General features: G+C 38.6%; 1 protein-coding gene across 1 annotated transcript; it reads left to right on the top strand.

Annotated features, from left to right (window-relative positions):
- Positions 1 to 35: 35 nt before the first annotated feature.
- On the top strand, positions 36 to 17279 carry naalad2 (N-acetylated alpha-linked acidic dipeptidase 2). The gene is given in 21 exon segments (XM_056756411.1): positions 36 to 162; positions 3896 to 4025; positions 4894 to 4999; positions 5124 to 5310; positions 5587 to 5688; positions 6001 to 6126; positions 6297 to 6483; positions 9938 to 10031; positions 10237 to 10332; positions 13238 to 13254; positions 13257 to 13322; positions 13572 to 13691; positions 13781 to 13863; positions 13965 to 14028; positions 14115 to 14182; positions 14316 to 14404; positions 14752 to 14842; positions 15026 to 15290; positions 15693 to 15774; positions 16257 to 16349; positions 17058 to 17279. Coding segments are annotated over 20 exon segments (2208 nt in total). The 5' UTR covers positions 36 to 162; positions 3896 to 3943; the 3' UTR covers positions 17248 to 17279.
- Positions 17280 to 17726: the final 447 nt, after the last annotated feature.

Genomic DNA, 17726 nt, shown 5'->3' with positions numbered 1-17726 from the left:
ATGTTCTTTGAGTTAGTGAGAGTCTGCCTCTCGGACCCGTTCACGCCGGTCATGTTTCGGGTGTGACGCGCCTCCCCTGCGACGCAACAGCAACACCCGGATTTGGAACGCGCAGTGCAGACGTCCTGTGTGCATTCTGACCATAAACCAAAAGCACTAAAGGTAGACAATAAACATCTGTTGAGCGCTTTTTAGCCTGCTGAAAAAAAGAATAACAACGGAACTCATCAGAGAAATTCTAAAGGACTAATGGCAGATGGGAATCGATTAAATCCTAGTGGAGGAAATCCCATAACACAGCACACACAATTTTGTAATCATTTTAATGATAAACAGATGATGGCTTATAGCTAATAGTATCTGTAATGGAAACCAGTGTTGGGTCTGTAACTCTGAAAAAGAAATTAATTTCTAATTACTAATGACATGTTCAACAGTGTAATAAGATTACAGTAAAAAGTATTTAATTACTTATTACTAATAACTTTCTATATCATCAACCTTGATTAGTTAAGTGATTCAAGGATAGACATGAAACGGCTCTTTAAATAAATATTATAAACCTACATAAAGTAGTATTATTGACCAAGTACAACAAATGTGAGAATTATACATTACAGCGCGGATTTTAAAGTAAGACTTTGAATTTTGACGTTCACTATTGCACACACATATATTGCACAGTAAGTATTTAGTTGAATCACATCAGAAGTATCTGTCAGTAAATTAAAGAAAAAATAAGAGTAATCCCATCATTTTCTTTTTCAAAGGAAAAGTAATTAAATTACAGTTACTAACCAAAACCCAACACCGATGAAAACCATCAGAATGTGCGTTTTTTATCAGGGCACCCAAGTATGAAAAGCAGTGATAAAAAAATAATACAAATATCGGGAATGCAAAGACAAATGCAAAGTAAATACATAGTTATCTTATCTATTTGTATTGTTTTAAAATGAAACTCACGAATAAATTAAAGAGGTGGGCATATATATATATATATATATATATATATACAGTTGTGTTCAAAATTATTCAACCCCCACTGAAATTGATTGTTTTGGTCGGTTTGACATTGATTATGATCATTCAGTCATCCTGCTTACAATTAAATCAAAGAGGCACGTGTAGGTCAGACAAATATAACATAACATTTATAATGAAATAACCACAAATGTCTTTTCTGAGCTCACATCATTATCAGTTTCATTCAACCCCCAAGTGACATTCAATCTTAGTACTTAGTACAACATCCTTTTACAGTTATAACAGCTTTTAAACGTGAAGCATAGCTTGACACAAGTGTCTTGCAGCGATCTACGGGTATCTTCGCCCATTCATCATGGGCAAAAGCCTCCAGTTCAGTCACATTCTTAGGCTTGCGCACTGCAACTGCTTTCTTTAAGTCCCACCAGAGGTTCTCAATCGGATTTAAGTCTGGTGACTGCGATGGCCACTTCAAAATGTTCCAGCCTTTAATCTGCAACCATGCTCTAGTGGACTTGGAGGTATGCTTGGGATCATTGTCCTGTTGAATGGTCCAACGTCTTCCAAGCCTCAGGTTTGTGACGGACTGCATCACATTGTCATCCAATATCTCCTGGTACTGAAGAGAATTCATGGTACCTTGCACACACTGAAGCTTCCCAGTACCTGCAGAAGCCAAACAGCCCCAAAGCATGATTGACCCCCCGCCATGCTTCACAGTAGGCAAGGTGTTCTTTTCTTCATAGGCCTTGTTCAAACATAGCGTTGATCCATGGGCCCGAACAGTTCTAATTTTGTTTCATCAGTCCACAGAACACTATCCCAAAACTTCTGTGGTTTGTCCACATGACTTTTGGCATACTGCAGTCGACTCTTCTTATTCTTTGGGGACAGCAAGGGGGTGCGCCTGGGAGTTCTGGCATGGAGGCCTTCATTACGCAGGGTGCGCCGTATTGTCTGAGCAGAAACTTCAGTACCCACATCTGACAAATCTTTTATCAGTTCCTCAGCAGTCACACGTGGACTTTTCTCCACTCTACACTTCAGGTAGCGCACAGCAGTCGAAGTCAGCATCTTCTTTCTGCCACGACCAGGTAGCGTTTCAACAGTGCCCTTTGCCTTGAATTTGCGAATGATGCTTCCTATGGTGTCTCTTGGTATGTTTAACATCTTTGCAATCTTCTTATAGCGATTGCCCTTCCTGTGACGAGTAATCACCTGTTCTCTTGTCTTCCTGGACCATTCTCTTGACCTCACCATGTTTGTAACCACACCAGTAAATGTCTAGAAGGAGCTGAGTATCACAGTCATTTTAAAGCTGCCTAATTGGTGCTTATTAGGCTTTATTGCTGCTCCCTGATATCCACAGGTGTTTTCAATACCTGATTGAAAACACTTCATTGAACCTCTGTTCTTCAGAGTGGTAGTCTTTAAGGGGTTGAATAATTATGTCAATGAAGAATTCACAAAAGAAACATTTACTACTGTATTACAAAACTAATTGATGTCATTTTAGTTGCATATGGTTCTTTAAGAAGTCCTTGTAGGATTTCATTCTGAATACAATTACAAATGTACACTAAATTCCCTAAAACCATCTACAGCATTGGGGGTTGAATAATTTTGAACACAACTGTATATATATATCACTAAGGTTTTATTATCGTTATTGTGTATATTATGTTATGTATATTTGAATTGGTAAACACAATTAATATCGGACACGTTTGCAAAAGCTACTTATTTTTGCGTGTAAAAGTGGAATGTTATGGAGCTCATATGTCGCTGCGGACTATGGCACCATGTAGTGGAATTACTACATCGTTGTAGTTTGCAGGCCTACTAATGTCATTTTACACAGCCAAGCTCAAATGCTTCTGTTCCTTTCCAATAAATAACAAAGGAACCTAAAAACAAGACAACATGCCCCTCCCAGCCTACCACTCGCTCTCTCTCTTATTAAATTCCAAGTAAAGCATGCCGTCGCATTCCTCAACTCCCGTCGCGCGCGCCCTCACGCAAGGCCGCGCAGCTGCTGTTCAAATGAACACTTATCACTGAAACTGGAGATAAAATGTTACTTTTCAAACAAACTATAATGTAAACAAAATAGAACACAATAAGACAAATCTCAAATGTCTGTAATTTAAAGTTATGTGAGTCGTTTTTGCAATGCGTAAATCTGGTTTATATTCACTGAGCTCTTTTATTATTTTATAATAATAATAACTGGACTGAACTGGAGACCACTAGGTGCCTGTGTTGTGCCAAGAAAAGCACGCCTGCCGTCAGCATTTGCTGAAATTCTTCTAAATATGAAAGGCAGAAACTGCAGTGCTGTTTAAATCCACTAGATGACCTCAGTGTGTTAAATTACAGCAATAAGACCATCGAAGAAGTTGTAATATGCAATTGCTTTTATAAAACGGTTACTGCATACCCGTAGCATGGGTACATAAATACAAATCAGGCGTTTTATAATTTTATAAAACAATTACAATTAAAAGATATTTGATAATTTTTTAAAGCAATAAAAATCAGGACCAGAATTGACCGTTTTATAAATTACTTTTCGTATGGATTATTTCAGCCAATAAACTTGAAAAGTGACGTATACTGTGTAACAATGTAGGCCTACGTGCACAGAGCAAATGTACTGCTTTCCACGACAAGTCACCTAATTTAAATGAGCCAATGTTCTGCCAGAAAATTCACCCTCCATTATCTCCCACTGTCACAAGCATGAAACTCACCCCATGTTCTGGTGTTACTGGTTTGACAGTTTCAGATTCTTTCGGATAAACGGACCGTTTGAATGAACCGATTCGCTGAAGTGAATCATTCTTCTCAACAGACCTGCCAAGACCCGCCTTCACTCTTCGCTCTCTCTCTCTCTCGCTCTCTTCAGAGTTCAGCTCATTCTTTCAGCAGACTGGTCAGTGTTGCCCTCATTCTAATGGGAACCGAGGAAAAAATAGTGACCTGGATCTGTCGCTTAACAGTCATTACGGCTTTTTTCTTGGTTGGGTTTATCATAGGTGAGTTTAATGTTATTAATAATATGCATGTTTACATAATGTCAAGCCATGAGAGCTTTACAATCAACATTCAACTCTGAGCATTGCTCATGAGCAGTGTTCACTTGTTTTAAGTTTGTGTGTTTCCATGTTTAACTGTACTTGACGTTTTAAATGTCCTCACAAATATTGTGAAATGTTAAGTAATCCGGCCTGACTGCTGTAAAATCATGAATCATGTTGTAACGAAATTTTCTTGCAATAATAACGACATTTAATTTTAACAGATAAAACTTATTCCTGTTCAGTTTCTCTATAGGCTACTAGAGAGTTTTGTACTTCTGATGTGTAGGGGTAAAGACCTGTAGACCATTAATGAATGAATGAATTCAAGAAGTCATGAATGCAATTAATAGAAGAGAATTTACTGAAGAAAAATAGTTCCAACTTCAGCACTCAAGGAGTTCCACAGGCTGACCTGCCTTACACCCAAAATGCAGTCAACTAACTACGTCATTACTTCGTTTTGTAAATAACCTTTGACATCCAACCTGTCTGTTGCGAAGAAGGTTCTACAGACTACAACCGTGTGTGTGTTTAGATGCCCTCTTCTACACAGGAAGCAAAAGGATCCGAGAGAACAACACATCTCCTGCTCTCTCTCCCACACACACACACCACACAGAACGATTTTGGTTGCGTATTGAATGTTTTAATGTGAACAGTTTCTGTTAATGATGACTAAAAAATAGCATTGACTAAAATGGTTCTTCTTTGTCATCAATGCTAATGAACCCTTTATAGAACTTATAGAACAGAAGATAAGTGTTATTTCTTCAGACATGGTTTGGCGTGACAGGTGTCTGTTTCTCATAACTGTTGTTCACAGGTTGGTTTGCTCGACCTACTCATGTCAATCATGGACAAACGTCCAAAAGTTTTCTGCGTGACTTCCTGGATGAAATGCAGGCGGAGAATATCAAACAACATCTCAGGTGAAAATACAGCCCACCTGTCCGGAGTTTCCCTCAATGCAGTTTACTTAGAGTTTGATGTTTAAAGGTCTAGATCTATTCTATATTCGCCTCGTAAGCAGCAGTACACTTTTCACCCAAACAGAAAGTTCACGCGACTGCCCCATCTGGCGGGGTCGCAGCAGAATCTCATCCTGGCCGAGCAGATTCGAGATGAGTGGATGAAGTTCGGGCTGGACTCGGTGCATCTTGTACCGTATGACGTTTTGCTCTCGTACCCCAATAAAACAAACCCCAATTACATCTCCATAGTGGACCATGTGGGCAATGAGGTAGGAACAGCCAATCACAAGCCTAAAAAACATAAATAAGTCATGTAATACAGTTCAAATGGGAAGGAAGGAGGCGGGAACCGTGAACGTTAAACAAACTTTTAAAATAAATAACAATAACGTTGAAGTAAAAGGCAGGCAGCCACCTCACGGTCCACTCATTATCACTCACATCACTGGCCCCGCGTCATTCCCTCACGGCTCTTGTTCTGCCTTGCTCGTCACAAGACATTAATATTTTTTCATTTAATCAGAAAGGTTTTGTCTCTCTTTCAGATATTCAACACCTCTCTGGCTGAACCTGTTCCTGAAGGTTATGAACACGTGAAAGATATTGTCCCTCCGTACAACGCTTTCTCTGCAAAAGGACAACCAGAGGTGATGAGTTTATAGACAATATACTGATATCTGCTAATGTAGAGTCAACATGAATTAAAATAGATCCTGTTTCGTTCATTAAAGGGACAATTCCACCAAATAAAAAATTTGGTCATCATTTATTCACCAAAACCTGTAGCGACTCTTTCTTCAATGGAACAGAAGAAATGTTGATAAATGTTTCAGTGGCTTTATGTTCATACAATGGAAGTCAAATCCTTTTCATTCATATTATGTGTTGTGTTAAATTATATTTTACACATACATGATTTACAAAGCTCTTGTAGTAATGTGATGTTTTCTGAACTGTAGGGTGATCTGGTGTATGTGAATTATGGACGGACGGAGGATTTCTTTATACTGGACAGAGACCTGGGGATTAACTGTACTGGAAAAATTGTCATCGCTCGTTACGGCAAAATCTTCCGTGGAAACAAGGTGATGAGAGTTGTTTGATGTTTGGTGTATGTTTGATGGAAGGTGTTAAAGGGATGGTTCACCAAACATGAAAGGTTTGTGCAAATGGCATTAAGTTACATTCATCTGAAAGATTCCGATGTAAATGTTGATATTTTTAACATGTGGACTATTCAAACATGTCTTTGCAGGTGAAGAATTCGATGTTAGCCGGAGCAAAAGGCATCATTCTGTACTCGGACCCTGCAGATTATTGTGCCGAGGATGTAGAGCCGTACCCGAAAGGCTGGAATCTGCCAGGAGGTGGCGTTCAGAGAGGAAACGTCCTTAACCTGAATGGAGCGGGAGACCCTCTCACACCCGGATACCCCGCTAAAGGTCTCTATTTGTGCTGAAAGATTTTGTGCTAAGAGTGTAAAACTCAACTCAACTTTATTTATATAGCGCTTTTTGCAATTTTCATTGTTACAAAGCAGCTGTAAATGAGACATATTGACTATAAGCAAATCAATTAAAGTTATATACCTGTAAAAGGTGAAAACAGAAGACAGACATACCCACATACAAACGCTCCGCACACACAATATGCACACGTACGGACACACAGACAAGCACGTTCACACAGGCACACACACACAGACAGAAATGCACTCACACACAGTTAAAGCACACATTTAAGATAAAGGAGAGAGAAAAAGAGGTAAAATATTAAACAGACTATAAATTCCTATATGCAATATTAATTATGTAAAACTTGTTTCTTCTAATGAACCCCCCGGCCAGGCAAATAGTGCAAAACAGTATGCAAACGGTGCCGAGGAACCCAAAACTCCAATTGAGAAAAAAAAACCTCACATGAACCTAGGCCTAACCAGGTGTTTCCAGGTCCCCTCAGGCAAAAGCTGCTGCCTCTGCACAAGCTCGACAGTGCTAAAGGCTAAATTAAAATAAATTTACTAAAAGGGTAAATTATAGATTTAAGATTATCATTAACAATCTAATAGCATTTGAAATTTTGTAGTGAAATCGTGTCAAGTTGCCGCGTCCTTTATCCAGCTCTATCATCTCAGCTCTTGTCAGGTCACCGCTTCCCATTCTCAGCTCTGCCATCAGGTCTGGGCATGAACTGCATCCTGCGGTAACCTTGGAACAAAGAGACAAGACTGGCTGAGAGTAGAGTACTGTTCTGCACTCTTTGATGCAACAAGTACATCAGTTGTTGTTGGAAGTTTTCCTGGTTCTGGTTGATCTAACTAATGCAGCCTAAACCCTCTGTGGATTTAAATTATGGAAGTGTAGTGTATGCAAGATTAAAAAGATGCGTCTTTAGTCTAGATTTAAACTGACAGAGTGTGTCTGCCTCCCGGACAGTGCAGGGAAGAATATTTAAAAGTTTAGGATCTACCACCTGCACTTGATAGGTGAATAACGAAATACAACCTCGGGTCAGACGCAAAAAGCAGATCATTTGTAACTCCGTTCAAAGCTCAGTCTCTGTACTGTCACATGCTCTAGACTAAATCCAGACTAGAATTCTTCATTCTTCAGATCTACGATATATATTAATGGAATTACTTCTTACGGGCGCTGTAGTTGGTTTGTTCCGCGGGTTTCACTTCTGGTTGCAATGTTATAATTTTTTCTTTAATATCTTGGATTTTACTTGTGAAGTAGTTCATAAATTCATCACTGTTATGCTGATATCCAGAATCTGAAGTCGCTGACATTTTATTTTTTGTTAATTTAGCCACAGTGTTAAACAAAAACCTAGGGTTGTGCTGATTTTCTTCTTTTAGTGATGAGAAGGAGGCGGATCTAGACGTTTAATGGCTTTCCTGTATTTTCGAGCACTATCCTTCCATGCTATACGAAATACCTCTAAATTAGACTTCTTAAAGTTCCACTCCATTTTCCAGGTCGCTTTCTTTAGAGCCTGAGTGTGTTGATTATACCACGGTGTTGGGCTGCCATTTTTAATCTTCTTTAAACGCAGAGGAGTAACTGTCTCTAGTGTTTCCGAGAAGGTGGAGTTAAAATTTACAATGGTAATGTCAAGATCTTCACCGTTATTAGTCATGCTGGAGATTTGAGACAATTCAGGCAGTTTATTGTGAAACGCATTTTTTGCATCGTTCTACCATATTTGTAACAAGGAGTTTGATTTGCAGCCGTAGGCCAGTGAAGCAAACATAATATCAGATAATGATCCGTAATATCTTCACTCTGCTGAAGGATAACGTCGTCCACATTTATACTGTTAGACAGTATTAAATCTAAAGTATGATTACGAAGGTGGGTGGGTCCTGACACATGTTGACTAACGGCCATGGAGTTAAGAGTGTCTTTGAAAGCCATTCCCAAGGCATCTGTATCATTATCTACATGGATGTTAAAGTCACCAACGACAAGGACTTTATCTGCGGCCAGTACTAGTTCTGATAAGAACCCACCAAATTCTTTAATAAAATTTGTGTGGTGCCCTGGAGGCCTATATACAATAGCTAGAATAAATTAAAAAAATGTTTTGTCCTTAGTATTAGGTGTTGATACATGAAGTACCATGACTTCAAAAAATTTTTATTTAGAGTTAGACTTCTGGTAGATGCTAAAATAATTTTTGTAAAGTGCAGCGACACCTCCTCCTCTACCTCTGAGACAAGGCTCATGTTTATAATAAAAATCTTGGGGGACAGATTAATTTAAAGTACTATAATCATCTGGCTTTAGTGATGTTTTTGTCAGACAGAGCATGTCTATTTTATGATCTGTTATAATATAAAAAAGTACTTTATTAGAGATAGATCTAATATTTAGCAAACCAAAAATATTTAATCAACTGTTGTAACAGTTGATTATCTTTATTTTGTTCATGTTTGATTTGTTTAACATTTATTAAATTACTTTCAAGAGGTTTACGCATTATCTAATGTTTGCTAATCCAGGGGACAGACACAGTCTCTATTTTATGATGTTTGGGAGAAGGCATTATTACATGTTGTATATTTTGTGTATTCTGCGACGTGAGACGGCAAGTAGACAGTTGGTTAACTGGGGTGTGTTTCCCGAACAAGGACATAACACGCTGGTTAACCACCAGCTGGTTAAGATGCATCATTGGGGAAATTAACAATGTAGTCACGACTGTTTCCGGAAACCGTAGTAACTCTGTCGGAGATCAATTGTTTGAACAAAGTTGGTTCAGCAATCTAGTTGATGACGCCATACAGCTGGTGGAGTAACGACATCTATTAATAAATAGGTTCAGATCGAATTAATGTCAAATTCTTGCTGTAAATAACATACATTGCATTTATGGAATACTTTTGTTATCCTATTTTGTTATCTGTTGTATTATATCACGATATTTAAATAATTTATAAGTGTCCTTCTACGTCATTCTGCCAAGGGATTCCACAGGTTCCTAGCACACACAGATCATGTGCCATTTAAAAAAACAGCGCTTGTATTTCCTTGACAAACTTAAGATTTCCAATAAAATTTGTATATATTTCGAGTGATGGATATGGAATGCACTGCATGTTGCTTGCTTACTTTAATAAAAAGCTTGATAAATGTAGGTCTAGTTGTCATAATAATAAGGAACGATGCTTCTATCCACAGCTCTAGATCTGTGGTTCAAACCACGCAACTTTGCGATGCTGCTTGCGATTGATCGCTGGAGCGATGGTTTTGGGAAACGCTTAAATTGTTGAACTATGCTGGAAAGATGGAACTTGCGACCATGGTTGGCTAACAATGCTTTTGGGAAACGCGCCCTTGTCTGCTTCCTTCAAACCTTCATAGTCTTCATCATAATCCATCTGTCTTGTAGAATACACCTACAGATATCCGGCAGAAGACGGCGTGGGCTTACCCAAGATTCCAGTTCATCCCATTGGATATCATGATGCCATTCAACTGCTGAAGTGGGTTGACCTCTGCTAAAAATACTGATGCTATTAAGTCCACCTCTACAAATGTAATACATCGTTTTTTGACCGTTTTTCATAAAGGTCTTTGATAGAATAATGCAACAATGCGTTCAAGCATTGGCATCACCAATTTTTGTTGCGCATTGTGCAGCTTGAGATGGGATGAGATGTGATGTTACTGTGATGTCACTTCCTGTAGGAATATGGGAGGACCTAATCCTCCTGATAACTGGAAGGGCGCTCTTAACGTCTCGTACCGGATTGGACCAGGATTCACGGCTGGCACTGAACAGAAGTATGAGAAACACTTCATTTTTACTTTAAATACAGTTTGAAAGTGCCTTTGAGTTTATTTGTAATGTGAAATATTAAATCTAATATTCATCATTCACCTAATATGGGTGTGTAGGGGATTTACAGTAAAAGACCCGTAGACCAGTTATGATTAAAGAAGATAATTAATCAGTCAGGAATATAATTAATTTAATACAATTTTGTGAGGAAAATAGTTTGTAGTTTTGTCAGCAGAAGTCAGCTTCAGCACTCTCAAGGAGTTCCACAGGCCGACCTGGCTTCCATCCAAAATGCAGTAGTATTTAAGCTAACAGAGTCAACTGACTAGACATTACTTGGGCAGATCAAGCTCACATGATTGGTTATCAATGGATAATCAAAAGCACAAAGCTCTCAAACACTTCTTGATTCATGAGACAGGGCATATAGTACTATAGACCAGTGGTTCCCAACCTGGGGTCCGCGACCCCCATAGTTCACATGAGGGGCGCGGGAGCTGACATACATTGAGGTGTAATAAAGCTGCATGAAATGTTCCACTAATCATTTTACATAATAATATTTTGTATGTTTAAAACATTTTTTGTGCAATGCCAAGACAATGCAGTCAAAAATAAGTTTGTGTCAACAAAAATCAAAAGGAAAATAGCAGAGAAACGTGGTGACACAGTTCCAGGTGAGGAAGGAATGAGGCGGAAACTGGCAAACACTTAAAACTTCTAATAAAAAACAAAACAAATGAAAGTAAAATGCCAAAATATTTACATAATAAAACGTAACATAAATCCAGGCCTAGTCCTCTCTTGTCGTACACTCCTGTCGCTTGTCCTGTTATGCTTCCGATCTCCGATGAGATGACACTCATTATCGCTCGCGTCACTGCCTCTTGTCCCACCTTGCTCGTTACAAACGTAAATGCAGTGATTCTTTGTCAGAAATTATGAAAAAGTTTAGATGCTCTGACAAAACTTAAATTTTGATTTTATTGAAGGACAAGACAAGTCTCGGCCAGAATGTGTGTTCTGTGGTGAAAAATAGGTAAACGACAGCATGAAACCAAACAAAATGAAAGACACCTCGTAAAAAATAGCAGTTATTGACAGCAGCCTGAAAAATAACCTGAACATTTGATTCATTATTCAATTAAAATGTCATTAAAATCTTTGAAATTACTCATTTTTAACCATTTAATTTATTTATATTTTGCTATCTATATATGTGTGCGTGAGTAGCAATTATATACACAGAAACACATATGAAGGATGGGGGGGGCTCCGATTGTCATGTATGTACGTGGGAGAGCCCAAGGAAAAAAGGTTGGGAACCACTGCTATAAACTGTCAAAGATGACAAGCATGTAGTATAATATGAATAAAAACATGACCCAAAAACAAAACCTGACTCGTGGTATTCCACTCACTTTCCTGAAACAATATATTCACACATACACAAACTCCTCAAGGGTAGAGTGTGTGCAAACCTAGCATTAAGAGAGAGCCTTAGCATTCATTACAGACTTTAAACCATTAATTTTTCTCTTCTTTCTGTGTCAGAAATGGTTGGTTTTAATCGTGCTTAAATCATCAATTTAAAATAAGATAATGCTGAATAATAATTGATTAATATTTGTCAAAACCACATAAAAGTATTTATATTTGAAGTAAGGTGAAGCCACGGCACCGGTCCCTTCAGGTGGTGCTTTCTCATTTCAATTACATTCTGAGATGAGGCATTTCAAAGACTGAGACACGTTAAATTATGTAGTGACCCGGGACATTTATTAAAACAGTTAATGTGGTCGAAGTTTCATTTCATGATCTTTAAAGACTCTGATATTTCAGCATTTAAACTTAAACATTGAACCCAATTCACACCTGACCTTTAACCAGTGTCACGCGCACAATCCTGTATGTGTGTGTACAACCCGTGATCCTTGTAATGAATGGTTACATTAACTTCATACCTCTATTATCCGCTCACAATCACATTTTGTCACTCAAGGTAAACATTAACTCATTTTTTTTCATGATGTCAGCAGTAAAGATCTGTAAACATTCTCATTGAGGTTACACAACATTTTCTTCCCGCAACACACACGCAAACACATGCACACACTTCTTTTGATGTGTTGTTTTCTCTAATCCTGGAGGTTTGCCAGTGCACACAATGAGACTCTGTTTTCACACACATGCATACACACGTTTACTTACCCCTCTAAATAAGGGACATTCCATAGACTTCTATTGTCTACGCAGCTAGATATAAAACAATAACCAAACCCTAAAAGGGAACTTTAACATTTGTACAATTACAAAAAAATACTATATAGATTTTACTTTGTCAGGCTTTTCTCACGTTTGGGTACAAATTTGGCCTCAAAACAAAGTTAAGTGGGCACTCACACTCTTAAAAATAAAGGTGCTTCACGATACCATATAGAAGAACCTTTTTTGTCTAAATAGTTCCAAAAAGAACCTTCAACATCCGTTGAGCCTATCTGTTTCACAAAACGTTCTTTGTGTCGAAAAACGTTCTTCAGATCATAAAAAGGTAAGAAAGAGAGGGTTCTTTGAAGAAATTTGTATGAATGATTCCTTGTGGAACCATTAATGGTCCTGTGGCATCGCTGTGAACACTCTTTAAGCACCATTATTTTACATTTACATTTACGCATTTTGCAGACGCTTTTAACGATTTACATTGCATTATCCTATACATTTTGTTCTACGTATGTGCAATCCCCTGGGATCGAACCCATGACCTTGCCATTGTTAATGCTACAGGAGCTACAGGAAAGCTTAGTGTTTAAGAGTGTATACTGTGTACACTACAGCAGGCAACTATAAACAGTACATTGAAAAGTTCTCACCGTTCACTGATTTATTCCTTTTTTTATTTCATTTTAGTAAAGTGCGTATGAATGTCATACCAACAATCAGGTGACCCGTATCTACAATGTGCTTGGCTGGATGAGAGGAGCTGTGGAGCCAGGTGAAATCACAAATGTTATGTGGTGTGATGTCTAATTCTTAGTTCTTGTTCTAGTTCTTATTCCATACCATAGATCACTACTGCTGTTGCTCCTATTTAGGGTCAGTGATATAAACAAACCTGTAACTCTAGCGAGAAGAATTTCCTAGACACTCGAACCACCAAGAACACCAGTAAATAACCCTGATCCCTAGGAATACGGTTGCAAGTTTGGTGATCATGTCTGTATGTGTGTTTGCGTGCGATCAGACAGGTACATCATTCTGGGCGGTCATCGGGATGCATGGGTGTTTGGAGGGATTGATCCTGTGTCAGGAGCTGCTGTGGTGCATGAGACTGTGAGGGCGGCTGGAAAACTCATGAGCAGAGGTGTGTCCACACACACACACTGTCATGACCTTCTCTTACAGTATTTAACCCTCATTCTCTATTTAAATCATGTTTTATCTGTAATTGAGGTTGGAGACCGAGAAGAACGATGATCTTTGCCAGCTGGGACGCAGAAGAGTTTGGTCTGCTGGGATCGACAGAGTGGGCAGAGGTAAGAATGAATTAATGAATCAGTGAATTATACTTGTGAAAGTAATAAATGAATGTGCTTAATGACTAACAATGAATGAATTTGTTTGTTGTTTGTTGTAGGAGAATGCCAGAATACTGCAGGAGCGAGCAGTCGCTTACATCAATGCTGACTCTGCCATTGAGGGTTAGACACACACACACACACACACACGCATGTTGAGTTTTCATGTTCATGTTGAATTTGCATCTGACATGTGTATGTATATGCAGGCATGTACACACTGAGGGTCGACTGCACCCCCTCTCTACACACTATTGTGTATGACATCACCAAGAAGGTCAGAACTTAAAATGTGTATATTTGTCTGCCTGCCTAAAATAGATAACTGTAAACAAATGATTTGATTATTTAAGAAACCCTCTGAATCATTCTTCTAACAACACTTAAGTGTCAAACTTGTGTTTTTGAAGGTACCGAGTCCAGAGATCGGAGAGGAGAAAATGAGTCTATATGAGAGCTGGCACAAGAGAGACAACTGGACCGAACAAAATCTACCTCGGTTAGTTTCAGGACAGTGTGATGGAAGTTCAACTTCGAAAAGAAAATTCTGTTATTATTTACGCACCCTCTTGTCATTTCAAATCTGTATGACCTTCTTTTTGTGTTCTGCAGATATATTTTGAAAAATGTTGGTCCCCATTGACTTGCATTGGTTTTGTGTCCATACAATAGAAGTCAATGGAGACCGTCAGGTTTTGGTTACCAACATTTTTCAAAAAATCTTCTTTTGTGTTTGACAGACGAAAGAAATGTGAACTATTCCTTTAATATTATGCATAACACCTGAATTCTTTAAGATGTCTGACGTTTCTGATCAAGCCTTTTTGTACGTGTGATTGTGTTTAGGATCAGCAAACTGGGTTCTGGAAGTGATTTTGAAGCATATTTCATCAGATTAGGTATTGCGTCTGGAAGGGCAAGATACACCAAAAACAGCGTGAGTGACTTTTATATATGTGAAATCTTCAATTCATTTTGTAGCACCAAAACATAATTCAGATGCTTCTCTCTCATCCTTAGGAGTAAATATACTATTGTACCTTTAAAAAATCATTACATTACCACAAAGATTTCGAAACGAGTCATTCATAGAGTATATACTTGTGTTTTGTTCCCTCAGAAGACAGAGCGCTACAGCAGTTATCCCGTCTATCACAGTGTCTATGAGACCTATGAGATAGTGGAGCGTTTCTATGACCCGAGTTTCCGCAGGCTGGAGGCTGTGGCCCGTGTCAGGGGTGGACTCATCTACAGTTTGGCTGACTCTGTGATTCTTCCTCTAAACTGTGAGGAATACGCCTCATCTCTTAAAAGATACGCCAACAGCATATACCAGCTGGCAAAGAGACATCCTGATGCCATGAAACAGTACCACGTGTCATTCGGTGAGACGTTATTCAGTGTGTAGAAGTAAGGGATAATCCACAGCTAGCCGTGTGTTAAAGGGTTTTAATGCACGACATGGAGTCCTGGAACCACACAACGTGAAGCAGCATTAAAATCCCTAAACGCACGTCTAGCTGTGGATTATCCGGTTTATACCTTGGTAATTTGTCAAGTTAAAGCTTTTATTGATGTTTACAGTGCAGTTGTAGATCACTCAGGTGAAAATAGCAATTATTTTGCAAGGTAATTTCAAATGTAATCAAACTGACTGGAGCTACCCGTGTGTTTAAGGGTTTTAATCCACACCCTCCAGCCAATCAGATTTGAGTATTTAAACAGTTTGTATAGGGATGCAAAGCTTTGATTCTTTGTCATAAACTTCTTTCTTTTGATGTTTCTAGACTCTCTCTTCTCTGCGGTTGGGAACTTCACAGACGCAGCACGAGATTTTCACCAGCGGTTAACTCATCTGGACTCTTCCGAGTATGAGCGACAGCACTTCAACACAGACAAGTTTTAGTGATTTTAATGAAACATTTAAAGAGATAAGTCAACCAAAAATCTGTCATCATTTACTCACCCTCAGGTTGTTCCAACCCTTTATAAATTTCTTTGTTCTGATTAACCCAAAGGAAGATATTTGGAAGAATGTCAGTAACCAAACAGCTCTCATCCCCCTTTGACTCCTGTAGTATTTATTTTCCCTACTATGGAAGTAAACAGGGGTTGAGATCTGTTTGCTTACTGACATTCTTCCAAATATCTTTCTCTGTGTTCATCAAAACAAATTAATGTAAACAGATTTGGAACAACCTGAGGTTTTTGTTCCAAAATTATGATTTTTGGGTGAACTATCCCTTTAACTAACTAGATGCTGACGGCACGTCCACCTGTCACATCATATACCTCAATAACAGAAAACTTGTTCTTACACCTGTTATCTCTGTATCTCTCTCTCTCACAAGTGCTCTGGCTGTGCGGATGATAAACGATCAGCTCATGTATTTAGAGAGATCTTTCATTGACCCGCTGGGTCTACCTGGAAGGCCATTCTACAGGTAAAACACAGATAAGCATTGAATTGACAGCAATGTTGACAGACTCATGCGCTTCATATTCTTCTTCTAGCGGTATTGGGAAGGAGATCTCTGGTCATACCCATAATGCATTGTCAGACAATGAGCATATCTTTCCTTTTATTTAAATGAGACATGCTTGAGGTCGGAGGTAGATATATCAGTGTCTAGAGAATACACATACATAGATGCCACGTTCAACCGTTCCAGACATGTCTGCGATCTTGTAATGGTCAACATTTCAGTTGCTGTTATTACATACAGTAAAAATTAAGGGATTTTCCAAGATTCAACCTCTGTCATCATGCAACCTCTCATGATGAAAACTGGGTGTTTGGTTTGGGTTTTTGAATGTATTAACTCACTATTACAGGATTTTGAATTATGTTCACTTGTAAATATTAGTAAACGCCTTCGTCTTGTATTGTTAGTTAGCAACTGCAATGTTTGGGTCTACACATCAACACACAATCAACAATTTGATATTCATACATGAATGTTACTAAAGTTGCAGACATGCGGCCAACTTGCTGTGTTGATGGACCGACTTTGACCCATCCCATATGGCAGACAACTTGCATATAACAATCGATATCGAGAGGCTATGAATAAATCCGTCTATGGTCGAAAGATTTTTTTATACATGTACAAGGTCTAAAACTACAGATAGTTGTTTATCATCTGTTGTAGGCATATCATTTTCGCTCCCAGCAGTCACAATAAATACGCGGGCGAGTCTTTTCCCGGGATCTACGACGCTCTGTTTGATATTGAGAACGCCGCGGAGCCCCACAAATCCTGGGACGAGGTCAAACGACAGATCAGCATCGCTGCCTTCACCGTCAATGCAGCCGCCGTCACCCTGATGCCTGTCGTCTGACCTTCAGCTCCTCCAAATAAAGTTCCAGTTAATAAAAACCCAGAGTCTGCTGTCTTATGTAAAAATACACGTCATGCAACATTTTACATATGAGCAGTTGCGCATTGTATAATAACTGACTAGACAAGAGTGACAAATGTGATTGTGTTGATCCGATTCACATGTTTTGTAAATAAGCTGCACTGTTATAGATCTTTAAAAATATGTCTACATAATTTGAGCATTTACTTTACGTAGCAAATAAACTGACATGAAGTTAGAGTGCAAGTCAGTAGACCAATCGCTGTCCACAACGATACCAATTAATTGTAAAAAATGCTTTAAAAAACATTTTCTCGTCGCTATTGAAGATGAACCAATCACATTCGACAATAGTTACTAAAGGCTAAAATACATTACAAGAATTTTGCCCAAATTTTGCCCAGATTTTCAGTCTGTGTCAGTCTGCAGATTTGATAAGTTAGTGTGTTTCTTTCTGA

Source organism: Triplophysa dalaica, chromosome 9 (genome assembly GCF_015846415.1).
Source record: "Triplophysa dalaica isolate WHDGS20190420 chromosome 9, ASM1584641v1, whole genome shotgun sequence".
In the NCBI taxonomy this organism is placed as follows: Eukaryota; Metazoa; Chordata; class Actinopteri; order Cypriniformes; family Nemacheilidae; genus Triplophysa; species Triplophysa dalaica.
This window is presented reverse-complemented; position numbering and strand designations above follow the sequence as displayed.